This window comes from Notechis scutatus, chromosome 13 (genome assembly GCF_049901735.1).
Source record: "Notechis scutatus isolate UNSWTSFEM ecotype Mainland chromosome 13, rNotScu1.2, whole genome shotgun sequence".
Taxonomy (NCBI): domain Eukaryota; kingdom Metazoa; phylum Chordata; class Lepidosauria; order Squamata; family Elapidae; genus Notechis; species Notechis scutatus.
The window spans coordinates 4,007,442-4,035,152 of record NC_142021.1 but is presented as its reverse complement, the minus strand read 5'-3'; the positions used below and the strand labels follow the sequence as shown (position 1 = coordinate 4,035,152).

General features: G+C 44.1%; 1 protein-coding gene across 1 annotated transcript; it reads left to right on the top strand.

Moving 5' to 3' along the window:
- Positions 1-94: 94 nt before the first annotated feature.
- Positions 95-27,236, top strand: CCDC60 (coiled-coil domain containing 60). The gene is made up of 16 exons (XM_026684624.2): positions 95-1,421; positions 7,290-7,370; positions 7,667-7,752; positions 12,368-12,550; positions 13,975-14,097; positions 15,410-15,514; positions 16,415-16,505; positions 17,262-17,511; positions 19,482-19,569; positions 21,159-21,206; positions 22,332-22,412; positions 22,978-23,067; positions 23,811-23,921; positions 24,698-24,829; positions 25,409-25,598; positions 26,443-27,236. The coding sequence occupies exons 1-16, from the start codon at positions 1,137-1,139 to the stop codon at positions 26,545-26,547; spliced, it is 2,049 nt and encodes a 682-aa protein (XP_026540409.1). The 5' UTR covers positions 95-1,136; the 3' UTR covers positions 26,548-27,236.
- The last annotated feature ends 475 nt before the right edge of the window (positions 27,237-27,711 follow it).

Sequence of the window (27,711 nt, the reverse complement as noted above, 5' to 3'; positions counted from 1 at the left end):
CTCCCGTTGCGGTTGCCAAGGGCAACAGGCGACGCCATCTCTTCTCTGCCCCGCCTGCCTTCCAAAGCGGTTGGCGGTGGGAAGAGGGCAGGCTAAAGACGGCGGGGAGGGAAGGGGTGTCTCCGAATTGGGGCGGGGGAGGGTCGCGCCTGGAAAATGCCTGCCTCTTCTTTCATGGAAGCCCCCACCCCAGGCCTTGGGCTTATCTGGAGCCTTATAAAGCCCAGGGGCAGTTAGGAAGAGAAGGAAGCAGTTATAAAGGGGAGGGGGCGCGCTAGAGGGGAAAGGAGCCCCCAGGTCGTGCCTGGGAGAGGAGGGGGGTTTCTTTTGGGCTGGAATGGCTTTGGAGTGAGTCAGGGAGCCTCGGTTTCAGCCATGAGACCTTTGGGGTTTTTAGTTTCCTAGAGGGGCTCGTGAAGGACCCCTTGGGGACTAGTGTCTTGAAAATAAAAGTTGGGGTAGAGGAGCCAAAACCTTCCAACCTATAGTAGCTTTGAGAGTCGGGGATGGGGAAGATAGGGGTAGTGGGGTGGCTGTGAAGACAGGCTTGGTAGCAAGGCTGAAGAGTACTCTTAGGGACTAGGAACTTGGTAAGAGGAAGGAGAAAGAAAAGGAAGTGGGAGCAGAGAGAGATAGGCATAGGGGGCATGGATGTCACAGACTTGGAAATACGGCCGTAGTAGGGAAATTCAGAGAGCTGGGTCCACATTGGATCCAAACTGGGTTTAGATCCCAGTGGGGGTCTCTCATCACGGCTTGTTGGAAAGCCTGGTTTTAATTTCTGGAGGTTTGCAGAGCTCCAAAGGGGAAGTGGGAGGCGTTAAGCTTGCTTTCCCTTAAGCGTTAGCAGTCCGTCTGTCTGAGATTAGCGGCTTTGCTCCTCCTGGGAAGCCAATCGGGAATCCTGGCTTGGATGACGCCAACAGCCCAACATGCTTGGAGCAATGGTGGTTTGTTTTGATGGGCTGAAAACCCCTGATTGCCCAAGACAGTGAATCCGAAGAGAGTATTTGCTTGTAGATTCGGGTTTTTTTTTTTTTTTACAAGGGCTTGACTCAAGAAATCAATAGTTTATTGATCAATCGATTACTTGAGTTTCTAATTGGAACCCGCCCCCCTGGGGTAACAGAGGCAGGATGCCCCTGAACCCCAAGATCGATCCTCGGTATTTCGTGCTGATCAGGCCACTGCCTATCCCTCCCCAGAAAGGTTTAAAGATCCAGGCACGGAGCAAAACCATTTACAATTGCTGGGATGTCCCAAGAGAACAAGTATTTCGAGACAGCTATCATCGGAGAGCCAAACAACTCTCTCAACAGGGGTATTTTACCCCCTGCTGGAAACCCTATCAGGATTTCGGAGATCCCCTTTACCTCGATCCCAGGAAACTTACCCTCTATGGTCTGGGGCAGCTACCTCCGGTAAGTGTGTGCATCTCTCGTTAAATCTTCAGTTATCCATTAAATCATCAGTTATCCATTAAATCATCAATTCTTTAAGTCATCAGTTGTCCATTAAATCAGTTATCCGTTAAATCATCAGTTGTCCATTAAATCACCAGTTATCTCTTAAACCATCAGTTATTCATAACCATCAGTTATCTGTTAAATCATCAGTTGTCCCTTAAATCAGTTGTCTGTTAAATCATCAGTTGTCCGTTAAATCACCAGGTATCTCTTAAACCATCAGTTATTCATTATCATCAGTTATCTGTTAAATCATCAGTTGTCCCTTAAATCAGTTGTCCGTTAAATCATCAGTTGTCTGTTAAATCGCCAGTTTTCTCTTAAACCATCAGTTATTCATTATCATCAGTTATCTGTTAAATCATCAGTTGTCCCTTAAATCAGTTGTCTGTTAAATCATCAGTTGTCCGTTAAATCGCCAGTTTTCTCTTAAACCAGTTATTCATTATCATCAGTTATCTGTTAAATCATCAGTTGTCCGTTAAATCAGTTGTCCGTTAAATAACCAATTGTCCATTAAATCACCACATCTGTTAAACCATCAGTTATCCATTCAATCATCAGCTATTGGTGAAATCATCAGTTATCCATCAGAAGGATCTTTGCCTGCAGCCTCCCCAAACCGTTAAATAAAAAATGGCTGGAAAGGGTCTTTTGGGCTGACAGTTTGGAAGACACCACATAAAAGGAAACAGGATTGGGAGGGAGAAGGGGGAAAAAAACAACAGACACAGGTTTCTAGGGTGGCAACTTGATGGTGCTTAAAGTTCTTCTCTCTGTCTCATTCTTTCTCTGTCTCTCGTTTTTTCATTCTCTTTCAATGTCTTTGTCATTCTCTCTTTGTATATCATTCTCTATCTCTCTCTTTCTCTTGTTCTCATTCTCTTCTTTCTGTCTCGTTTTCTCTCGTCCTCATTCTCTCTCAGTCTCTCTCTTCTCATTCTCTGTCGTGTCTCTCTCATTCTCGTTCTCTCTCATTCTCATTCTCTCTAACTCATTCTTTCTCTGTCTCTCGTTTTTTCATTCTCTTTCAGTGTCTTTGTCATTCTCTCTTACTTATCATTCTCTTTCTACCTCTCTCATCCTCTCTCTTGTTCTCATGCTTTCACTCTTTCTCTTGGTCTCTCTTTCTCTAGTTCTTATCTCTCATTCTCTCTCTCTCTCTTGTTCTTTCTCTCTCATGTTTTCTCTTTTAAATGCAGACTATACAAGGGTGGAGGAAAAAATGGTGCTTTTCAGATACTACATTGCAAGGGTGAATAAGACCAAGGGCGAATCAAATAACTCCGGAATTTTTCCCAGCCTAAATTTAAGTAAGACTTTAATTGGATTTATGTCGGAAACAGCTCGTGCATTTTAAAAGCAGCAATCCAATTATACTGCACAGCATCTCTGCTAATGTTTATTCATAGTATTCCAGAAGTAGGCAGGCCAAGGACCAAGAGGCAGCAGCTCCGCATGTTCTTAGCAGACGGGAGGAAAAAAAATCTGTTCGGAATAAAAATACGATGCAACAAACAAAAAACGTTGATATCGGTGTATGCACCAGCAGAGAGGATTTCCCCCTTATAAGCACCATTGCAAACCTCTCTCCTGCTTGTTGTTTTAACAGTACTCCTTAGAAACTATTTTTAGATGGCCATTAAGCATGGAATCCTCCCACCGTAGCTGAGAAATTATAGAAAATATAACATTATCCAGGATTACGCTTCTGGGCACTGCAAGGAATAAAAAGAGACCTTTTAGATTGTTCCTGTTAACGAGGTTTCTATGTCAGCCGAACCAGGAAAAACTGAAATCCTGCTACAAACCAGGATTAACAAGCATTTGAGCCTCTGGCAAGCCGAATCCGCATGGCAGCTTTGCGTTGGAAAATAAATTTGGGCAAATCTGCAGAAAAGAGCAAAACGAAAATGAAAGCTAGCCAGATTCTCCACCAAAGACACCAGGTGCGTTTTCTCCGTAGGAAGAAATGTGTCTTAACATGGAATTTGCAGAAAAGAAAACATGATGAGAAAAAGTGAACTAGGACGCAGATATAAGGAGTCCTTGACACACGGCCACGAGGGAGCCCAAAGTTTCTGTCGCTAAGCAAGACAGTTGCTAAGTGAGTTTTCACCCCATTGCACAACCATTCCTACTGCAGTTTTTGCCTGGAAACAAAAACAAAAAAAAAATCACGTGAAGGACAGTTGCAAGAGTTGGGTATGGCCAATCTAGAGGAAAGAAGGACCGGGGTGGACAGGATAGCAGTATTCCAGCATCTGAGGGGCTGCCCCAAAGAAGAGGGGGTCAACTTATTTTCCAAAGCACCAGAAAGCAGGACCAGAAGCAACGGATGGAAACTAATCCAGGGGAGAAGCAACCGGGAATTAAGGAGGAATTTCCTAACAGTGAAGACAATTAACCAGGAGTTGTGGGTGCTTCATCACTGGAGGTTTTTAAGAAGAGACCACACAGCCACCTGTCTGAAATGGTATAGGCCCTTCTTAAAAACCTCCAGTGATAGGGTCTCCTGCTTGAGCCGATGGGGCTGGACTAGAAGACCTCCAAGGTCCTCTTCCAGCTCTATGCTGATTGATTCTGCTCATCCTCACTTCTTCATCTTTTTGATCAGCACTATTAATAGAATAGAATAACAGAGTTGGAAGGGACCTTGGAGGTCTTCTAGTCCAACCCCCTGCCTAGGCAGGAAACCCTACATCACTTCAGACAAAGGGTTATCTAACATCTTTTTAAAAAAACTTCCAGTGTTGAAGCATTGACAACTTCTGGAGGCAAGTTGTTCCACTGATTAATTGTTCTGACTGCCAGAAAATTTATCCTTAGTTCTAGGTTGCTTCTCCCCTTGGTTAGTTTCCATCTGTTGCTTCTTTTCTTGCCTTCAGGTACTTTGGAGAGTAGCTTGACTCCCTCTTCTTTGGGGCAGCCCCTGAGATATTGGAAGACTGCTATCATGTCTCCCCTGGTCCTTCTTTTCATCAGACTAGACATCCAATTCCAGCAAACATTCTTTATATTTTAGCCTCCAGTCCCCTCATCATCCTGGTTGCTCTTCTCTGCACCCTTTCCAGCATCTCAACATCTTTTTTTACATCGTGGTGACCAAAACTGAATGCAGTATTTCAAATGTGGCCTTACCAAGGCATTGTAAAGTGGTATTAACCAACTCCACTTTCGTTTTTACTTTTTTTTTTTTTCCTTGTCGTTTTTCTCTCATTATAACTTCCTAGATAGCCAGGGGCATCCTAACCCAGCAGAATTCATGGGACACAGCCTGATCCATACAATATTATTCAATGGGGAAAAAAATTTCCGCCGCCTTTCTGATGGAAGCCTAGTTTGAAACCCCCCGAAAGCTTTGGAAAATTTCTCGAGCTCATCTAATTCATTTCATGTTTTGCTTCCGCTGATTTGCCACTTTTAATTAAGCTTTTGTGTTTTTTACAGGCGTGAGGATTTAGTGAAAAATAAATCTGAATACCAGAAAGAAAGAAAGAAAGAGAGAGAGAGAGAGAGAGAGAAACGGCAGACAGACATTAGCAATTAACATTAATAATGCATACTTTAAGAGTCTGTTTAAGAAAAATGTACAGTCTTGAGTTTGGAGCGTCTCGCCGAAACAGGCAAAATATAATAGCTTTTATTCCTTTTCAATTAGCAAAGCGTACGTGGAATATGCTCTCTGCCATCGTTCTGAATCTCCAGCAAATTTCCGCCTTAAAAGTAAAACTAAACACAGATAGTCCTTGAGTTACAACCGTTCCTTTAGTGACCGAAGTCACAAACAGCATTGGGGAAAAAAGTGCTTTTTTTCACGCTTACGACCCGTTGTAGCATCTCGATAGTCACATGATCCACATTCGGACACCTGGTAACTGGTTCCTATCGATGAGGGTTATGGAGTCCCAGGATCAACTTTTGCAAACTTCTGACCAGCGAAGTCAAAGATATAGGCCGACGTATGGACAATCCTGAACAGGATTCGCACCTGCGTTCTGCCGGGACTCTCTGAATAAATGGGGGCAGAGTATCCTCCCCCTTGGTGTGACTGTGGGGTGTCAAATCAAACTGTGGATCTCATCTTGACCGGCTATAAGCTGAGGGCCTATAGCAACAGCAACAGTCCGTAGATTTATATACCGCTTCACGGTGCTTTTACAGCCCTCTTCTAAGCGGTTTACAGAGTCAGCCTCTTGCAAACCCCAACAATCTGGGTCCTCCTTTTACCCACCTCGGAAGGATGGAAAGGCTGAGTCAACCTTGAGGTGGTTGGGATGGAACTCCTGACTGGGCAGTTAGTCTACAATACTGATTTCTAACTACTGTACAGGAAGGAAAGAAGGAGAAAAGGAAGAGCAAAGCAATAGCAATAGCATTATATACCGCTTTACAGGGCTCTACAGCCCTTTCTAAGAGAGAGAGAGAGAGAGAGAGAGAGAATATATGTATATATATGACTTTTTGATTAGAGCAGCAATGATAAAAGGAAGGTTCTTCAAGAAAAAAAAACAAGCGTTAGAAGATGGAAAGAGTAATCTGATCTAGTCAATAGGGGCATGAGGGCAGCCGCCGAAACATTTGATGTCTGTTTCTCTTTTTTCCCTGTTAAAAGGTCTCAAAGTTGCTCAGAATCAAAGAGTAAACATTGCAGTGTTAGATCAAAGATTAAAGCGAGCGCTGAAAACAGTCACTTAGCCCAGATGGAACAAGTGGAAAGATTTGTCAATAACACAACAGGAAAGCCTCCTCCTCCTCCTCCTCCTCCTCCTCCTCCTCCTCCTCCTCCTCCTCCTCCTCCTCCTCCTCTTCTTCTTCTTCTTCTTCTTCTTCTTCTTCTTCTTCTTCTTCTTCTTCTTCTTCTCCTTCTCCTTCTCCTCCTCCTCCTCCTCCTCCTCCTCCTTTCTCCTCTTCCTCTTTATCTCCTTCCTTCCTTCTTCAAAATATTAGAGAAAACTCTCCTCCTCCTCCTCTCTTTTCCTTCCTCCTCCTCATAATTTATTTCCTTCCTTCCTTCCTTCCTTCCTTCCTTCCTTCCTTCCTTCCTTCCTTCCTTCCTTCCTTCCTTCCTTCCTTCCTTCCTTCCTTCCTTCCTTCCTTCCTTCCTTCCTTAAAATATTATGGAGAACCCATGACCAAAGAGTTTTCTCTCCATGCTCTGTAGCCAAGTTTATAATTAGCAGCCGCTCTCTTAAAAAAATAATCGCCTTTCACAGGCAGCTGCTGCTAAAGGATCTGATGCCCAGGAATATTCATAAACATTCCATCAAACTAAGAGACACCAAACATTTCCTTGCTGCTGTACAGAATCCCTTTTTCAGACTGTAATTTGGACGCGTTTACAACCATGTTTTCCAACCTTGGCAACTTTAAGCTGTGTGGACTTCAACTCCCAGAATTCCCCAGCCAGCATTCTGGAAGTTGGAAAGTCCACACAGCTTAAAGCTGCTAAGGTTGGAAAATACTATTTTTATTTTGCGTGATGCATGGTGAGTGGTGGCCTAGAGGTGTAGCCCTCGCCTCACAATCAGGAGGAGGCTGTGAGTTCGATCCTCGGTAGACTCAGATATTTCTCTCCCTGGGGGACAATGAATATCTGCTAAACAAAATTCTGCGTTGGTGACAGGAAGGGCATCCGGCCATTAAAACACTCTGCTAGCTCCATTCAGTTGACCAGGTACTCCACCCTGGAATATTATAGGGTCATTAAAATAAGATGATTTCACATGATCAATATCATGTCCTGGGTGATTTTTTCCCCCCCACTGATTCTTTACGCCAAGACGACGTGCCCACCAACCAACCTGTTGCCTCTTACTTCAGGATGTCTACAAAGAGGAAGTTGCTCTGGAAGAATTAGCCGAAACGGTGGAAACTGAGTTTTTCAAGAAGTTGAAGCCAAAGGTAAGTTTTAATCCCAATCCATGAAATGTTGGATTAGCTGATCCTGCGGGCAGGAATGTCCATAGGACAGGGTTCCAAACAAGTCAAGATAATGTCCAAAATGGCCAAAACATTGCTATGGAAACTCCATTGCAAAGTTTCCCCACTCCCCTCTTTTAAAAAAATATATAAAAAAAATCCCAGAATTTAGGCTGAGAGGAAACACGTTGGGTCGTTCCCGAAGTACAGGGAAAATTAAGAAGTGGTTCTTCTGAATTGCAGTTTCCTTTTGCGTCTGCTGGCATTTGTTTATTTAGGTCCTGGAACCAGAGAAGAAACTTTTGCCTATTCGACATATAGAGAAGGATTTGAGAACCCTGCCCAGAGACCTTGCACAGATGAGGTAGGAAAACGCAGACTAATGCCCAGAAACTAACCTTCAACTATGAGCTATATATATATAAAAGCACCACTACTATGATGTGGGAAAATACCCGAACAAAGCTGAAGGCCATACATGTAAGTACCCGCGAAAACTTAAGAAAACAAATATATATATACATATACATATACATATACACACATGCATAGCTCTCTCTCTTCTCTTTTTCTTTCTCTCTTTCTCTTTCTCTCTTTTTTCTCTCTCCCTCCCTCTCTTTCTCTCTCTCTCTCTCTCTCTCTCTTTTTCTCTCTCTCTCTTTTTCTCTTTCTCTCTCTCTCTCTTTTTTTCTTTCTCTCTCTCTCTTTCTCTCTCTCTCTTTCTCTCTCTCTCTTTCTCTCTCTCTCTTTCTCTTTCTCTTTTCATTGCTTTTTCGGAGAGCATACACAAAGGAAATAAAAGGCTTCTCATTAGCTCTAGAGTGAAATCATCAGGAGATGGTGAATTCTAGTCCCACCTTCACCATAAAAGCCAGCTGGGTGACTTTGGGCCAATCACCAGGAAACGGTGAGTTCTAGTCACACTTGTAAAATGGGGCAAAACTCACTTAATGACTCTCTTCTCAGCGATAAAAATGTTGGTCTCAAGCTGTGGTCGTAAGTCGAGGATCACCTGTCCACGCCTTTATCCTCGAAATAATGACGGATTAATGATACCAACATCCTGCCCTGAGTTTTGTAGAGATTTCCAGTCGTTTTCTTTAAAACAACCTGATACCATATTCCAATACACTCCATTCATTACGAAATACAGAATTTTGGATTTCCCAGTCATGGCAACTTCCCTTTTTATTTCCTGACATTTTATTACTTTTTATCCTTTCCTCTTTCCCTCCCCCCCCTTTCCTCCTTTCCTACTTCCATACCTACCACTTCTGTTGGTTGATTTGTTTCAAAACTTTTCATAAATAAATCAAAATATTCCCTTCAGGAAATATGATGTCCACCGAGGCATTTCTTCCTGGGGTGATCAAAGGAAGTAACGGGGAAGAAGACCGAAGTGGCTTAATTTTATGGCAACTCGGATTTATGTTAGGCCCAGATATTTCTTTTAAGTGAGCCGCTTCGTGGATGAGCGGAGATGTTCTTTCCATCGACAGCGGCTGTCCGGTTTGCAAAGTAACGTTTAGTGAAGACACTTCAGTGAAGCGTTAAGGTCGCGAATCAATCATAACTGATTCTCTGTCTTGTACCTCCCTATTGATCACTCACCCTTGCAAACTTCCAAAGTTTATTCTTGAATTGGGGCAGCCAAGGAGAGAAGCAACCTAGAACTAAGGAAAAATCCCTTGGCAGTTAGAAGATCCCTTGGCAGCCAGGATGCCGGACTCATGGAGGGGGGGCATTGATTTCGCTTATCCCGAAGGAGGATTCGGATCCCCGATATATACAAAATTATAGGCCAACTTCATTGTTAAATACTGATTACAAAATATTTACTTCTATTATAGCAGGTAGACTAAAAAGAATGTTAAATGAGCATATATATGAAGATCAAAATGGATTTCTCCCGACCAGACAAATCAGGAACAACTTAAGAATAGTACTAGATGTCTTAGAATTTTACGAAGCCCACCCCGAAAAACAAATTGCACTTATGTTTTTAGATGCAGAGAAGGCCTTCGATAATTTAAATGGGCAATTTTTAATCCCAAAAATTTATAATATGAATTTAGGCACCAAATTTGAAAATATTATAACAACCATTTATGATACACAACAGGCTAATATTGTAATAAACGGGGAATATACCCGCCCAATAAAAATAGAAAAAGGAGTCAGACAGGGCTGCCCACTCTCACCCCTGCTCTTCATATTATCATTAGAAGCATTACTAATGCGAATTAGACAGAACCCAGACATAAAAGGATTAAAGGTTAAGAAAGAAGAATATAAGTTGCAAGCGTTTGCGGATGATACGATTTTTTTCATTGAAGAACCAATAGATAGAGGACAAAAATTGATGAATGAATTAGAACAATTTGGAGCAGTAGCAGGACTTAAAATTAATAGGAAGAAAACAAAATTAATGACTAAAAATTTAACTGAAAATTTAGAAAATGGAACTAGAAGAAGTTATGGGAATACAAGTGATAAAGAAAGTTAAATACTTAGGAATATGGTTGACAGCACATTGTAAGACACTTAAGGAAAATAATTATGATAAATTGATGCAACAGGTAAAGAAGGATTTAGAAACATGGGGCAAGCCGCAACTTTCATTATTAGGCAGGATTGCTGCTATTAAAATGAATATTCTTCCAAAATTCCTATATATATTTCAGACGATCCCAATCAAAGTACACAATTTTTTTTTGAAGAACTTAATAAAATAACTGTAAAATTTATCTGGCAAGGGAAAAAAACCTAGAATAAATTTAAAGGCAATGCAGGATATGAAGAGCAGGGGAGGGCTGGCACTTCCATGCAATGCTTCTTGAAATTTTCATTAAAGCCCAGCTGAGGCTTCCCACTGAGCTGAAGGGAATCGATCGCCTTTGCTTGCATTTCATCTTTAAATATAGTTGACATTGTGTCTCCAGACCTGAAGCAAACGTTCATCTCGATCCTTGGTCAAAAAAACTCTGTTGGAATTAACAAATCGCTCGGGTTTAAAACGTAATGAAACACAGGTCTCAACCTCGCCAAACCGCTCCCCAAAATGCATTTACAGTCAACTTCTACACTTCCTTCCTCGATGGGTCATTTTTATTGGGCAGCAGCACAAGGCTGACCTTTATCTACGTTAATTTCATTTCGTAAAGCAGCTGGGGAATTCTGCGGCTGAAAATGATCAGCTCTTGAGAAAAGCTCTTTGTTTTTTCCCCCCTCCGCTGACAAGGTTATCCATTCAGAAGGAAGACACTGCCCTTGTCTGGCAGGTGGCAGGAAATATGTGTGTTTGCAACGTACGGTTGGTCGGTGCTCAATTACTCTAATAGATGTATTGCAAAGAGTTTGCTTTAAACGCATTTGCATTTTAACGAGGGCAGTGCCAATATATTGCGGCAGCAGTCCAAAAAACTTCAGCTTCAATCGCAACAATACAAGAGCACACAACAGATACAGACTCAATGTAAATTGCTCCAAACTTGATTGCAGAAAGTATGACTTCAGCAACAGAGTGGTCAATGCCTGGAATGCACTACCTGATTCTGTAGTTACATCCTCAAACCTTGAACCTCAAACTATCCACTATTGACCTCACCCCATTCCTAAGAGGTCTGTAAGGGGCGTGCATAAGTGCACCATTGTGCCTACTGTCCCTGTCCTATTGTCCCCATTTATTCGTCCCTATTTCCTGTATTCTTACTCATGTTTATACTTATACCTATTACCTTGTAAGCGATTGACAAATCAAATAAATAAAGGAAGGAAGGAAGGAAGGAGTAAGGAAGGAGAACAGGGAAGGGGAAGGAAGGAAGGAGAGAAAAGAAGGGAGGAAGGAGAGAAAAGAAGGGAGTGGTAGGAAGGAAGGAAAGAAGGAAGGGGGAAGGAAGGAGAGAAAAGAATGGAGGGAGGAGAGAAAAAAGGCAGGGAGCATGAGGAAGGAAGGAAGGAAGGAAGGGAAGGAAAGGAAAGGAAAGGAAAGGAAAGGAAAGGAAAGGAAAGGAAAGGAAAGGAAAGGAAAGGAAAGGAAAGGAAAGGAAAGGAAAGGAAAGGAAAGAAAGGAAAGGAAAAGAAAAAAGAAAAGAAAAGAAAAGAAAAGAAAAGAATACCCATTCCTAAGAGGTCTGTAAGGGGCGTGCATAAGTGCACCATCATGCCTACAGTCCCTGTCCCATTGTCTCCATTTATTTGTACCTATTTCCTGTATTCATACTCATGTTTATTCTTATACCTATTATCTTGTGATTGACAAATCAAATCAAATCAAATGAATAAATAAAATTTTGGAGCTCTTAATGGGGTCTACAATAACTCGCCATGCCCAACTCACCATGCAGCTACCTAGAGTTCAATCAGCTGGAAGGGACCTTGGAGGTCTTCTAGTCCAGCCCCTGTTCAAGCAGGAGACCCTAGGCCATTCCAAACAAATGGTTGTTCAATCTCTTCTTTAAAATCTCCAGTGATGAAGCACCCACAACTTCTGGTGGCAAGCTGTTCCACCGGTTAATTGTCCTCACTGTTAGGAAGTTTCTCCTTAACTCCAGATTGCTTCTCTCCTTGATTCGTTTCCATCTATTGTTTCTTGTCTTGACTTCTGGTGCTTTGGAAAATAAGTTGACACCCCCCCCTTATTTTGGGGGGCAGCCCCTCAAATACCGGAATTGTCACGATCGAACCGCTTGGCTTCTTTCAAAGTTTTAATATGTCTCAACTTGCCAATGAACCAGAAAAATGAAATGCCGAGAATGAATGAGGAGATTGGTGAGAGCATGGAAACCATCAAGGTCACCCCTGCAGGTGCTGGAGAAAGAGACGGACTGTTCCCATAACAAACAGACGTCTCCTCATTGGACAGTGTGACCAGCCGGGGGTGGGGAAATGGGGTAGCTCTCGTTTAACTAGGCGAGCAATCGTGCTTGGAGAGTCGCGTCCACTTTCCGCATTGTTTCACATCTGATCCTTTCCCGCAGGCATCTCATCAACTCGGTGAAGATCGGGCGGGGATATTTCCATAGCCTTCGCCGAGAGTCCATCAAGAGGAGGAACGTATCCAGCCTGGAAGAGCGGAAGGAGGCGGAGAAGAGAAGAATGGAATTTCAGCCCCCTCGCTACTCATCCTCATCCTCGGAGGAAGACTCCGAATCTGAACCCGAGTAGGTGCTCTCAACCTCCCTCCTGCTTCATTGACTGATGGCCTCTCCTCCTCTGAGTAGCTGCTTTGGGTTTTGACCTCACTTTGCTCTTACCACCTTGACTGTGGACAACAGGAATGGGAAGTTTTCTAGACTGAAAACGGGTGGTTGGACCAGGTCTAATTTTACATTCAAGTGCATGGCTGACTGGGGAATTCTGGGAGTTGAAGTCCACAAGCCTTAAAAGTGGCCAAGGTTGAGAAACCCCCGGCTTTGGAATTTAAGTTAAAATCCACACACCTTAAAAATGGCCAAGGTTGAGAAACACCTGGATGGGGAATTCTGGGAGTTAAAGAAGTTCACACACCTCAAAGTGTCCAAGGTTGAGAAACACCTGGATGGGGAATTAGCATTTTAAGTAGCCAAGGTTGAGAAAAACCTGGCCGGGGACAGCATCTCTAGCAGAAGTTATAAACTGCTGCTATCCACAATCATCTCCCATCTGTTTTTATGGATGTGAATGAATGAATGAATGAATGAATGAATGAATGAATGAATGAATGAATGAATGAATGAATTCTTTATTGGCCAATTGTGATTGTACACACAAGGAATTTGCCTTGATGCATATGCTCTCAGTGTACATAGAAAGAAAAGGTAGAAGGCAGAAGGAGAAGGGGAGGGCGGAGGATGAGATGGTTAGATGGCGACCTCAAGGCAATGAATATGAATGTTGGCAAACTCCAGGAGATAGTGGAGGAATTGGGGGGAGGCTGGTGTGTGTGGTGGCCTGTGGGTTCGCGAAGAGTTGGACACAACAACTGGACAACTCATGCTCAAAAGCTTCATCCCTCATTAGAGCTAACCCCCCAAGCTAGATGTAACCTCCCAAGCTAGTTTGATTCCAGCGCACCCAAGCCAGGGGTCCAAGCCACAGGTGGGCTTCCAACATTTTAGCAACGGGTTCTTTGCCTGGTGGCTGGGTGGGTGTGGCCTACTCGGCCTCCTGCATCACAGCGGGAGGGGGGTGTTTTTTTTTCCCCCTCTCTGGACTCCGGAGGCTTTCCTTGAGTTTCCGGGAAGACGAAAACGGCCTTCCTTGGGCTCCGGAGGCTCTCTGGAAGCCGGAAACGGGCCCACTTCTGGGAGGCCCGTTTTTCACCCACCCCGAGCCTCCCTGCACTTACCTGCATCCAAAACGGGCTACATGGAGACTCCTGGGGGGGCAGCCAAGAGTGGGATTTGGGGGTTCCCAGAATCTTAGCTCTCTGTTTTTCTCTCTCTTTCTCCCTCTGTCTCTTTCTTTCTTTCTTTCTTTCTTTCTTTCTTTCTTTCTTTCTTTCTTTCTTTCTTTCTTTCTTTCTTTCTTTTCTTTCTTTTCTTTCTTTCTTTCTTTCTTTCTTTCTTTCTCCCCCTCCCTCCCCCACCCACCCCTCTCTCTCCAGGTTCTTTTTAACAGGCGGCTTCTTGGTCAGCGAGACGGAAAAGAAGAAGAAGAAGAAAATGGCCCGGCCTTTCACCCCAATCCATTATGGCCTGCTGTCACAAAAGCATCCAGAGGCGCATTTGTAGGTTCAGCCACTCACCTTATATATATATATTTTTCTCTCTCTCTCTAATTCTGTCTCACAAAGGGGGTAAAATCTGCCATGGGCTCCTGTTTGTTTAAAAAAGAGAAGAAGGTGGGGAAGGAGGGAGGGAGAGCAAGAGAGGGAGAGGGAGGGAAAGGGAGGGAGGGAGAAATGGAGAGAGGGAGGGAAAGAAAGGGAGATTGGAGAGACAGCACAAGAGGGCAAGAGGGAGGGAGGGAGAGAGAGGGGGGAAGGGAGAAGGAAGAAGAAAGAAGGAGGGAAAGGGAAAGAGGGAGGGAGGGAAGGGAAGGTAGATTGGAGAGAGAGCACGAGAGGGCAAGAGGGAGGGAGGGAGGGAGAGAGAGAGGGGGAAAGGGAGAAGGAAGAAGAGAGAAGGAGGGAAAGGGAAAGAGGGAGGGAGGGAAGGAAAGGGAGATTGGAGAGAGAGAGCACGAGAGGGCAAGAGGGAGGGAGAGAGAGAGAGGGGGGGAAAGGGAGAAGGAAGAAGAAAGAAGGAGGGAAAGGGAAAGAGGGAGGGAGGGAAGGAAAGGGAGATTGGAGAGAGAGCACGAGAGGGCAAGAGGGAGGGAGGGAGGGAGAGAGAGAGGGGGAAAGGGAGAAGGAAGAAGAAAGAAGGAGGGAAAGGGAAAGAGGGAGGGAGGGAAGGAAAGGGAGATTGGAGAGAGAGCACGAGAGGGCAAGAGGGAGGGAGGGAGGGAGAGAGAGAGGGGGAAAGGGAGAAGGAAGAAGAGAGAAGGAGGGAAAGGGAAAGAGGGAGGGAGGGAAGGGAAGGTAGATTGGAGAGAGAGAGCACGAGAGGGCAAGAGGGAGGGAGAGAGGGGGGGAAAGGGAGAAGGAAGAAGAGAGAAGAGAGAAGGAGGGAAAGGGAAAGAGGGAGGGAGGGAAGGAAAGGGAGGTGGAGGGAGAGGGTGAAAGGTGTTGGATCCAGCTTTCCTAGTTGCTCCAATTCAGCCTTCAGTTATGCCAAATTCCCTAATTATTTCCCAGGAACTTGTAAAAATCCACCAGGAAGGTTCCCCCTTGCTCTAGAAACGGGGGCCCAATTTCCACAGGCATCTCTCCAGCAAAGGGCGGGCGAGGATGATAGTAAATTAGGCAGCTCCGGAGAGAGAAATGGAGAAATCGATCACAGCCAAACTTGGGGGTGCATCTATGAGCTTCAAGTTTTCCTCCGTGTTGGGGTCACTTTGCTTCCACCCAGACTCTGCCCCTTCCCTGGTTGTTGTTGTTGTTGTTGTTGTTGTTTTCCGCTGTCAATCAGCCCGCCTGCCTTTCTCTGTCTCAACAGCGACTCCATCTTCCGCCAGCTCTGCGCCCTCAACTGGCTCCTGGAAGCTTTGACGCTGGACCCCAGCAGTAGCATGAAGCCCTTGATCTCCTGCTGGAACCCCAAGTAGGTCTTAGGAGCTGGAGCAGGTTAAGAGCCCAGAAAAGTTGCCAAGAAGAGCCACTAAGACGACGGAGGGCGTATGAAGGAAGGGTGGCAGGAATTGGGTTGGGCCAATTCATGATCCACCGAAAGGGAAAAATAGCTTGTTTTAAAAAGCCTTGGAGTCCGAGTGTGGATGATCCCTTAAACACGAGCCAGCCATGAGCGGCCACGGCCAAAAAACCCTAATACAATCCTTGTTGCATAAACAGAGGCAACAGAATCAAAATCACGTGAAGGATGAGTACCCCTTTATACAACCGTAGTAAGGCCACACCTGGAATTCAGCATCCAGTTTTGGCCCCCACACTACAAAAAAGGATGTTGTGACTTTGGAAAAAGTGTGAAGAAGAGCAATTAAGAGGATTAAAAGCCCGGAGACTAAAGCATATGAATAATGGGTTTGGCTAGTCTAGACGAAAGAAGGACTAGGAGTGACATGATAGAAGGATTCTAGTATTTGAGGGGCTGCCACAAAGAAGAGGGAGGTCAACTTATTTTCCAAAGCACCAGAGGGCAAGGCAAGAAACAATGGATGGAAACTACTCAAGAAGAAGTAGAATTAACTGGAATTAACTGCTCCTCTTTTTGTATGACCATGGATGGTTGCTGTTGCTTTTTCAAGAGGCAACTGGACTTGCTTGGTTTTTCCTTGAAGGCATTTCACTTCTCATCCAAGAAGCTTCTTCAGTTCTCAGTTCAGTTCTTCTTTAGAACCGAAGATGCTTCTGGGATGAGAAGCGAAACGTCTTCAAAGAAAAAAACAGAACGTCCGGTTGCCTCTTGAAAAAGCACCGACCATGACCTGGATGACTGAACATCTGCATAAGATATGGAAAGGAGATGAAATTCCCTCTTTCTCAGGGACTACGGTGGCGGGAAAAGTTGCATGAAAACGATCAATAGAGAGAAGGCGGTGAAGAACCGATGGGAGCATTTTCTTCAGCACGCAAAGGTAGGTTCCCCCTAGATGTGGAACTGCTTCCGTCAAAAGGCTAATTTTTCTTGGGTGTGACACGAGGATGGTGGATGTTTTGTTTTGGCCCCTGTAGCTTTGTAAATCAGAATAAATAGAATAAAACAGAACAGAATAGAATGGGAAAGAATAGAATAGGATAGAGAAGAGAATAGGAGAAGAGAATAGGAGAAGAGAAAGAGAAGACAAGAAAAGAAAAAAGAAAGGGAAAGGAAGGGGAGAGAGAAGAGAAGAGAAGAGAAGAGAAGAGAAGAGAAGAGAAAGAAGGAAGAGGAAGGGAATAGGATAGGATAGGATAGGATAGAAGTGAAGTGAAGTGAAGTGAATTCTTTTTTGGCCAAATGTGATTGGACACACAAGGAATTTGTCTTTGGTACATAAGCTCTCAGTGTACATAAGAACATTGAGAGCACATGTACAAAAATCAGGCTTATAGTGGTAAAATAGTAGAATAATTATAGAATAGTATAGTAGAATAATAATAATAGTTAGAATAATAATAGAATAGTTAGAATAATCAAACTCAGGAGGAAATTTCCTGACAGTGGGAAGAGTTAAACAATGGAATGGCTTCCCTACATAAGTTGTGAATGCTCCAACACTGGAGGTTTTTAAGAAGAGATTGGACAGCCCATTTGTCTGGAATGATACAGGATTTACTCTTGAGCAGGGGGTTGGACTAGAAGACCTCCAAGGTCCCTTCCAACTCTGTTATTCTTTTTATCATTCTTCCAGGGCAGAAGATACACCCAGAAGCAGATTCGGGGCACGTCCAGCAAAAAGTCACCCAAGATGACAGGGAGCATGTCCAAGATCAGTGGGCTGTCCTCTCCGCATAGCAAGACCACCTTGGCCAGCACCAGTTCCTTGACCCCTGGCTCTGACGAAGTAGCCCAACCGACCTCTGAGAGCGTCAAGGAGGTGGAAGAGATGGAGTCCAGCTACAGCAAGCAGACCAAGGAGGAGGAAGAACCGCTGAGCTACTGTGAGCCCTTGGCAGATTCCAGACTGGTCCAGGGGACTCCTAAAAGTCTACGGAGATTCTCCGTCATCCAAGTCCTGGTTGTCCCCAAAGGGGCTTTCTGTTTTCAAGAGGCAACTGGACTTTGTGGTTTTTCTTTGGAGACGTTTCTCTACTCATCCAAGGAGCTTCTTCAGCTCGGACTGGATGGTGGGGAATGGAAGGATAGATACTCCTTGGAGACAGCTGGTCATTTGCATCCTTTCAGAGGGTCGTTGAGGCCACTTGGAGGTTTGTTGGTGTCCTTAGAGTCACCTGAGTGGTGCGAATGGGTGTGGAGCCTTCTGACTGATGGTGGGGAAGGGAAGGATTTATACTCCTTGCAGACAGCTGGTCATTTGCATCCTTAACGACCCTCTGAAAGGATGCAAATGACCAGCTGTCTGCAAGGAGTATAAATCCTTCCATTCCCCACCATCCAGTCAGAGCCGAAGAAACTTCTTGGATGAGAAGTGAAATGTCTTCAAAAGCAAAAAAACAAATAAGTCCAGTTGCCTCATGAAAAAAAGCACCTTTGGGACAAGGGGACTAGTATTTGCTACACAATACAGGTAGTTCTTGGCTTATGACCCCATTGGGACCAGAAGCACAACGGGTTGGACTCTAAGAGATTTGGTGGAACGGTTTCTCTCCCCGTCTTTAATTTGTACTCCCATCGATTTACCGCTTTATCTTAAATTAGGGTGAGATTCCGTTCACTTCGTCTTGCTTCCTTTTCGCGAGGGTGATCATTTTAATTCTTGGGCTTTCAGAACCTTGATTAGTTCTTGGTTGATTTAATTTTGGATCACCGTGGATGTTTCTTAACCTGTTTATGGATTTTGAGGAGGTCAACTGCTTTGTAAATATCCCTATTTAGGGATAGTCTATTGATTTGGGCTGTACACAAGTAGAATATGTACATACATTTAAGAGGTTCTGGAGAGCTAAAACAGTTACAGGAATTGGGTACATCTAGTCTAATGAAAGACGTGGTGGCTCAGTGGCTAAGACGCTGAGCTTGTCGATCAGAAAAGTTGGCAGTTCGACAGTCCGAATCCCTAGCGCTGCGTAATGGAGTGAGCTCCTGTTACTTGTCCCAGCTTCTGCCAACCTAGCAGTTCGAAAGCATTTAAAAATGCAAGTAGAAAAATAGGGACCACCTTTGGTGGGAAGGTAACAGCGTTCCGTGCGCCTTTTAAGGCGTTTAGTCATGCCGGCCACATGACCACGGAGACGTCTTCGGACAGCGCAGGCTCTTCGACTTTGTAACGGAGATGAGCACCGCCCCCTAGAGCCAGAAACGACTAACACGTAGGTGCGAGGGGAACCGTTACCTTTAGTCTAATGAAAAGAAGGACTAAGGGTGACATGATAGCAGTGTTCCAATATCCACAAAGAAGAGTGGGGTCAACTCTACCCCCAACACTAGTGGGGTAGAAATGTGTTGGCAGGGAAACCATTAAGGAAAAAGAAGGAAAGAAAAACAGAAATATGAAGAAGGGTTGAAGGCATTGGGTATGGTTAGTCCAGAGAAAAGAAGGACTAGGGGAGACACGATAGCAATATTTCAATATTTGAGGGGCTGCCACAAAGAAGGGGTGCTCAAGTTGGTCAACCTCTGCTCCAAAGCACCTGAAAGCGGGACAAGAAACAATGGATGGAAACTAACCATTCTAAAAAGAAAAAAAGAATGAACAAGACGTTTTATGGTATTTCTGCAACAAATATGAGTTGGAACGTACATCCTGGTCTCTTTGAGATTATATACTGGCCAAATGAGATTTATGCATCTGACCTGGTGTGTTTGGTCCACATTTATTTGTTGTTATTTTTTGTTATTTTTCACCTCTTTTGCCACCCAGCGCTTTTCACTGCAAACTCTCCAAAGAGGCGAGAGTCTCTGGAATTTAATTCTGGTTCTTTTTTTTTCTTTTTTTCCTTTTCTTCCACAGACCTGCAGACTTTACTTCGGATGATACACGAAGACGTGGCTAAGAATTTTAGCAAGGAAAACATGTTTTGGAGTACAAAACCACAATAGTAAGTGGGGGGGTTGGCTTTTTTTTAGGGGGGAGGGGAAGAGCATGCCTGTCTCTAATTTAAAGAGCAAATTGCATTTGTTTGCATTTTACAAAAGTCGTTTGTTAAATTAGTTTGTCGCATATTAGCCGGAAAGGCTCCCAGGGCTGTTTACATATCTTTTAATATATTTTTTTTTAATCTGACCAGTTTTAAATTGAAATTTAAAAAGACAGGATTTAGAAAGGAAAGGTAATAGGGAGTTTAGACTCCCTCACTCCTGCTCCCTTAACCCAGAGCTGTGAGATTGCTGGAGGAAGTGGCAAAAATTGACAATTTAAATGGCATCATTCCTTAAATTGCCAACTAGAAGATTTGAGGGCCTCCGAACCATTATTTGTTTCCTTTGTTTTGTTTTCCTTGAAAAGTAAGGAGCCAATTTGGTCTAGTGGTGCCTAAAAAATCCAGGAGACTGGGAGTTCTAGTCTTCCCTTAGTCACGAGAGCCAGCTGGGTGACTTTGGGCCAATCACCAGGAGACTGGGAGTTCTAGTCCCACCTTAGGCATGAAAGCCACCTGGGTGACTTTAAATCAATCACCAGCAGACTGGGAGTTCTAGTCCTGCCTTAGGCATGAAAGCCACCTGGGTAAATTTAAATCAATCACTAGGAGACATGATTTCTAGTCCTGCCTTAGACATGATAGCTGGCTGGGTGACTTTGGGCCAATCACCAGAAGACTGGGAGTTCTAGTCCCACCTTAGGCATGAAAGCCACCTGGGTGACTTTAGATCAATCACCAGGAGACTGGGAGTTCTAGTCCCACCTTAGGCATGAAAGCCACCTGGGTGACTTTAGATCAATCACCAGGAGACTGGGAGTTCTAGTCCCGCCTTAGGCATGAAAACCAGCTGGATGACTTTGGGTTAATTACCAGATGGTGAGTTCGAGTCCTGCCTTAGGCACAATAGCCACTGGGTGATTTGGGATCCATTACCAGGAGATTGTGAATTCTAGTCCTGCTTTAGGCACGAAAGCAGGCTTGGTGTCTCTGGACCAGTCTATCTCTCCTCACCCAACACATCTCACAAGGTGGTTTGTGTGCGGAAAATAGGAGGAGGAAGGAATCTTAGCTACATTTGCCCCCTCCAGTTGCAATGTTAAAGTAATAAAGGCAAAATGATTATTATTACTATGATTACTTGGTTTTGAAACAAAGGGCAGTTACAGGGTGTTCAGGGAAGCAGAGGGGATCGGTGAAAGGGAGGATGCAGAGCGTTTGAGGCTACAGCAGGGAAGTACAGTCTAGGTAACTAATTAGCCATATTAGGAACGTTGGATACATGGGTAATTAGAACAGGGTGGTCTACAGGAGGTAGCTGCGATTAGATGGGTGGGGTTATGCTATAAAGGGCGCTGGAAGGCAGACGTTCCCAGCGCGAAGCTAGATTGGAAGTCAAGCCATTATCGCCGGATGGGATGTGCGTTACTTGTACAAATGAATGACTGCATACATCAATGTTTGTTGGTTTGTCACTTGGGAATGCGAACATCTTGAAGACTGGCTGACACTACTTCTGAGCTCCAAGTTCTCCTTCTTATTTTTTTTAGTCTGCAAATGTACGACAGCGAAATATCGTTTGGACAACGAGGCAAGAGGTAAGCAACAACCGTTCTCCTGTCCACTGACTGCATGCAAGCCCCCTGGAGGTCTGTCCTTCGTTACTGGTAGTTCTCAACTGATGACCGTTCATTTAGTGGCCGTTCGAAGTTACGACGGCACGGGAAAAAAGGGACTTATGACCTTCCCCCCCACGCACAGAGTTGCGAAATTCAAACACTGGTGGTCAACTGACTCGTATTTATGACAGTTACAGGATCCCGGGGTCATGGGATCTCCTTTTAATGACCTTCCGATGACCAAAGTCAATGGGGGAAGGCAAATTTCACTTAGTAACCGGGTGGCTAATTGAACAACTGTGATTCACTTAATGACAGTGGCCAGAAAGGTCATAAAATGGGGGCCAACTCACTTAACAGCTCTCTCTCTCTTAGCAGCAGTAATTTTGGGACTCAATTATAGTCGTTAGCTAGGTTAGCTAAAATGTTTAATAATATGTTTAGCAAATCTTGGAAATGTAACCAAAACGGGCACATTTTATCATATGTGGTGTCAAAGCAAAAAAAAAAAATTGGGCAAAGATACACAGGGTGGCTAGAAAAGATGATAGGGAAACATGTAGATTTTAAACCTGAGCTATTTTTTATTAGATATAATATCAGAAAAAAATGATAAGAACAGTATATGTTTAATATTAAGCCTTAACAGCAGCGAGGATTATATTCGCACTATACTGGAAAAATGAAGATATACTGCGAGATGAAGAGATAGAAAGGTAGATCGTGCAGAAATGGATAGATTGACGTAGAAAATTAAACGGAAAGAAGATGTAGAATATTATCAAACATGGCATCTATTTTGCCAATGGTTGGAAGAAAGGGATGGAGATTTAAGAATGTAAATTTGCACTGTTAAGCAAACGAAATACCCAGACAACATGATGTTTACTAAGCATCAAGAAATGTATTTAATAGAAAATCAATTTTAAAAAATTACGCTCGTTAAGTCGATCTGTACGATGGGGTTAGAAGGTTTCTCCACGCTGGCGGGGGAATTCTGGAGGCCCCCCAAGTCTTAACGCTGCCAAGGCGGGACACTTCTGTTCTAGAATAGTAGAGATGGAGGACGAAGGGACCGAAGGATAATCGGGTCTTTTTTTTCAGCTCAGCGACCTCTTCGAAGGAAGATAAAACCAGTACAGGAATTCACAAAGAAGGAAGCTCAACGGAGGCCAAGAGAAAGAGGTGAGGAGGGGATCAGGAGTAAGGGAGGGAAGGTCAATGTCGAGATTCTGGCGGTTGCCCTCATTAAATTATTAGCCAAGCTTCAAAAACTTCAAAGGATTTATTAGGAGCGAATAGGTCGGTATGTCCTGAGACACGTAATCACCTATGACCCTGTTTTCCTCCCGCCCCTCTGGGTGTATCATACATTCATATTCTCTTAAGAAACAGGTTCATAGCTGAGAGTCATCAATCATATTCTCCAATTAGGAATTTTCGTGGCAGAAATTCCGGTAGCTTAGTTACAATCTTTGCAAGATAACAATGGAATACACTTTTGGTTCGAACTGCCACACTGTTCCTCCAAATTTCTTTCCCCCTCTTATTCATGGCAACTCTAAAACAGGCATAGAAATGTTTTATGAGTTGACAAGTCAGTCTAAAATTCTTCTCCACTCTGCCGGTTCTGTTTCATATTCCGCTTTGTGAGGATTTTACTACAGATGTCGAAAAAGGCCAAGGTTTAAGCTGATGTTTCCTTACAGGCCCCCTTGATTTCCCCTCCGTGGTCTCTGTTTCCTTGTAGTTCGATGGCCGTGACTGTCCGAGAAGACAAAACCACGACTGCAACCTTTATGGAAGATGACAAAACAACTGAGCTTTGCAGTCCTGAAAGGTAGGGATACAGGTGCCGCTAAGAAAGCAGTGGTTAGAATGAGGTATTTGCAGGCTGATTCTGCCCATTGCCAGCAGTTCGATCCTGACTGGCTCAAGGTCTTCCATCCTTCCGAGGTGGGTAAAACGAGGACTCAGATTATTAGGGGGCTGACTCTGTAAACCACTTAGGAAGAGCTGGTATGGTATGGTAAAGTATTCTATTCCTATTCTTATCAGATCAATCTATCTATTCTATTCTATTCTATTCTATTCTATTCTATTCTACTCTACTCTACTCTATTCTATCCCTTATTCTATTCTATTCTATTCTATTCTATTTCTACTCTACTCTACTCTATCCCTAATTCTATTCTATTCTATTCTATTCTATTCTATTCTATCCCTAATTCTATTCTATTCTATTCTATTCTATTCTATTCTATTCTATTCTATTCTATTCTATTCTATTCTATTCTACTCTACTCTACTCTATCCCTAATTCTATTCTATTCTATTCTATTCTATTCTATTCTATTCTATTCTATTCTATTCTATTCTATTCTATTTCTACTCTACTCTACTCTACTCCACTCCACTCCACTCCACTCCACTCCACTCCACTCTCCACTCCATGCAATCCTACACTATTCTATTCCAAATTTCTATTTCTATTCCATTCCATTATTTTCTGTTCTTTCTATTTTTATTCTTTCTTTCTACTTCTATTTCTCTTGTGTCTCTCCCCCCACCGCCCCCCACCAGTTCTTTCATTAGAAGGAAGCAGCAACTGTGCCACGAGATGAGAGAATTGTTTTTCGACGTGGCCCAAGAAAACGCCTTCCGGCTGCACGATCAACTCGACATCCTGGAGAGGTAAGGCAGGCTGAGCCCTTCGGTGTTGCTTTCAAGTTGCAAGCCACAATGATCTGCGTTGCAGGTCAGGCCAAGCCAAACAGAAAAAGAAGAACTACCCGCTCGATAACCAAGCAAGTAGATAAGTCAAGAGGAAGAAGAAAAATTCAGATGTAGTGCAGAAAAATTCAGAAGATAAATTTGGATGTCTTTATAAAATATTGTAGGAGATATAAGAGGTAGACTTTGACTTACGAGCACAACTGAGCCCCCAAATTTATGTTGTTAAATACCTTAGTTTTATTCTGCAGGTCTTGGACCTGCCTGCCCCCAACACACACACACACACACACACACACGGTCACAAATGGTCAACGAAATGGGAAAAGGCCGGTTTACATTGAACTTATAGGCCCCTTATAGATGCTGGAAGCTTTAAGAGATTTCTTCAGATGTTTAAAAGGTGAAGGTTCCCCTTGCACATACATGTTAGTCGTTTCCGGCTCTAGAGGGCGGTGCTCATCTCCGTTGCAAAGCCGAAGAGCCAGCGCTGTCCGAAGATGACTCCGTGGTCACGTGGCCGGCATGACTAAACACTGAAGGTGCACGGAACGCTGTTCCTTTCCCACCAAAGGGGTCCCTATTTTTCTACTTGCGTTTTTTTAACGTGCTTTCGAACTGCTAGGTTGGCAGAAGCTGGGACAAGTAACAGCTCACTCCCTTATGCGGCGCTAGGGATTTGAACCGCCGAATGTGGATGTTTATGTTTGTGTAAAACACACCAACCCACTTGACAGGAGACGAGAGGAGAAGAACATTCAGAAATACCTGTGCCTGAACTATCTGACCCGCTTCCGGAAAGATCTTGAGCGAATGAAACAGTCCGTGGTGGGCAAAGAGCCCGAACAAGATGCCGAATCGGAAAACTGGTGAGAAGGGGGGAAAGGGCCCAGCTGGACTTTTTGGGTTGTGTAATTCTGCAGAGGAAAGCCAAGAACGTGGTCCCGGCATCATCAATCCCCTTAACTGCAATTGAAAACAAACTAAGGTTCCTTGGTGCAACTTGGGAAGAAAAGATGTTTCCGTCATCCTAAATTCAGGCGATTTTAGCAACTTAAATTTCCAAACATCTTGTGGCTTTGTGGAACTGTAATAGTTACTGGGGGAATCCGTAAGATGGGAAATCCGTAAGATGGGAGGGCCCTTCCCCTAGAACAGTCTTGATTCTTATCAGTTGCATACCAACATTGATGTCGGGAAACTGCCAGACAGGCTGGAAGGAGGAGTCAAACGAGGTTCTAGCTTGGAATCCTCGCGTAGTTGCAAGCAACATAAACTTGACTTCTCTCAAGCTGTATGAATCATTATCTGGCCATTCCCAGGGGAAGGCAAGCAGTCTAGGAAGCATTCTTGCAACATAGGTGGTAGACAATAAAGTTGTTTACCCCAGCTATTTACGAGTGGGTCAGGCTGTTTTTCTCTTGCTTAGTATTTTCTTTTTTTTCAAGGTTTTCCACTTTGCTGGAAAGGATTCCCGATGAGATCAGGAGAGACCGCCGTACCCAGAAAGTCCTCAAGAAGCTGGAAAGGTTCGCCAGGAATCCGGACTTACGCATCCGGCCTCCCACTTTTTTGAAGGTCTTGGGAGAACTTCGGATCTGGGAAATTTGCTCTCCGGACATCTGCGCAGCTGTGGAGGTGAGGGATGTGGGTGTGGAAAGGAACTCAACTCCGGTCTTAAACAGTGCTATTTTCTGAACCCCCTTCATGCAAATGTTTAAAAGGATTAATTCAAAAGGTAGTCCTCGATTTATAAGTTAATAGAGTGACCAAAGTTACAACATCACCAAAAAACGTGACCTAGGACTATTTTTTACAGGTACAACCCTTATAGCATCCCCATGATCATGTGATTAAAATTCAGATGCTTGACAAAGGGTTCATACTTATGACTACCTTTGTCTAAAATAGTATTGGGTTTCCTGCTTGGGCAGGGGGTCGGACTAGAAGACCTCCAAGGTCCCTTCCAACTCTGTTATTCTGTTATCTGACCTTTCCCATGTGCAAGCTTGCCAGTCTGGGGAAGATTCCTGTATTACAGGCAAAGAACAATAAAGTAGCTAGTTTGATCTCTACACAGGGGTCTGGTTGTTTGCTCCTGACACTGTGGGACGACACCCCAAACAAATATAGAAGTATGATTCTGGTTGTCATAACATGGGGTTTTTTACAGTCCAGCTGTTGTGGCCTGTCGGCCGCGGGCTCCTCCAGCAGCTGAAACAGAGGAGAAAGAGGCAGCGTGGGTCAGCATCAGTGGTGGGATTCAATTTTTTTTACTACCGGTTCTGGGGGCATGGCTTGGTGGGCATGGCAGGGGAAGGATACTGTAAAATCTCCAGTCAGAGGTGGGATTTGCCGGTTCTCCGAACTACTCAAAATTTCCACTACCGGTTCTCCAGAACTGGTCAGAACCAGCTGAATACCACCTCTGGTGGAAAAAGACCTGATCATCAAATTCTTACATATATATTTTTCATCACAGTTCCTGCGCGAATATATTGTGGATATGCCCGAAGACGATTACAAGCAATGGCTGCAGGCTCGGGTGCCGTTCCCCAAACGCGTGCACAGTGCCCCTCCTCTGTGACCCTGACAGCTCCAGGAAGGAGATCTCCTTCGTGGAAGAAAGGGTCATTGGGGGATCCCCAAGAGATCCCATTCTGGTGGATGCGGAAGGATCCAACTGGAAGACTTCGAAAATGCTCATTCTCGGGAGTTTTTGGTTGCAGGTTCAAAAACAAGAGAATTGATCAGCCCACGACTCTTTACCTTAGAATGTTGTTCTGCTTTTTAAATGTTTTTGTTGTTGCGTTGAATTTAACGTTTATGTAAGGGGAGAGGGAGTGTTACACAGAGTGTTGGCCCAGTTCTGCTATGTGGGACAGCAGATTCCTTTCCTTTCGGTGATCAAGCTTCTTCCACTAAACAAAGCAGGCCTTAGGGTTCATTGGATCCAATTCTTATTTGTTATAGTTGTTTCTGGTTCTGTATTTAACTTGGATGGATTAAAAATCCCTATTTAAGCATTGCAGTGTCTGAAGCCTTGATTTTTTTTGAGCAAGCTGCAAAATGAATCCAACGACGTTGTGCAAAAAAAAAAAAAACCCACACTGGGTAAGGAAATCGGTTCGAGTCCCTGAGGATCACCGGTCACCTGAGGAAGCAATGGAGTTAACCGTGTTGTCTTGACTTTAGTTGAGGACTCAATGCAGCATTCCTGAACCTTGGCAACTTTTAAGAGTGGTGGACTTGAACTCCCAGAATTCCTCAGCCAGCATGGATCAGGGATTAGAGCTGACTTGAGGAATTCTGGGAGTTGAAGTCTACAGATCTTAAAATTGCAAAGCAGACCCTCTGACTATCGTATCCTCTCAGGTTATGGCAATCTTAAAATTGCCAAGGTCCAGAAACACTGGCTTAAGGTATTGTATGAATCAAGCTCACGGTGGTTTAGACCAGTGGTCACCAACCAGTGGGCCAGGGACCACTGGTGGTCCGCAATAAATTTTGGGTGGTCCACAGAGAAATGTCACCTCCAAAGCAATTAATCCAGGCTACGCAGGAACACAAGGCTGTGCCGCCCATATGGCCCACGGGAACACAAGGCTTGCATCGCTTGCACTGCGAACAACACGAGGTAGTGAGGGGAGGAGGGAAAGGGTGGAGGGGGGGAACTTACCCCACACACCTGGCCTGGCCACCAGGCTGCTTCTTTCTGCTTCTTTCTTCTTCTGCTTTTGGCTACAAGGAA

Coding starts and splice junctions, on each gene's coding strand:
- CCDC60 (XM_026684624.2), top strand. CDS start 1,137: ATGCCCCTGAACCCCAAGATCGATCCTCGGTATTTCGTGCTGATCAGG. Junction 7,371..7,666: donor TCAAGAAGTTGAAGCCAAAG/GTAAGTTTTAAT, acceptor TTGTTTATTTAG/GTCCTGGAACCAGAGAAGAA. Junction 17,512..19,481: donor GGAAGAACCGCTGAGCTACT/GTGAGCCCTTGG, acceptor TTTCTTCCACAG/ACCTGCAGACTTTACTTCGG.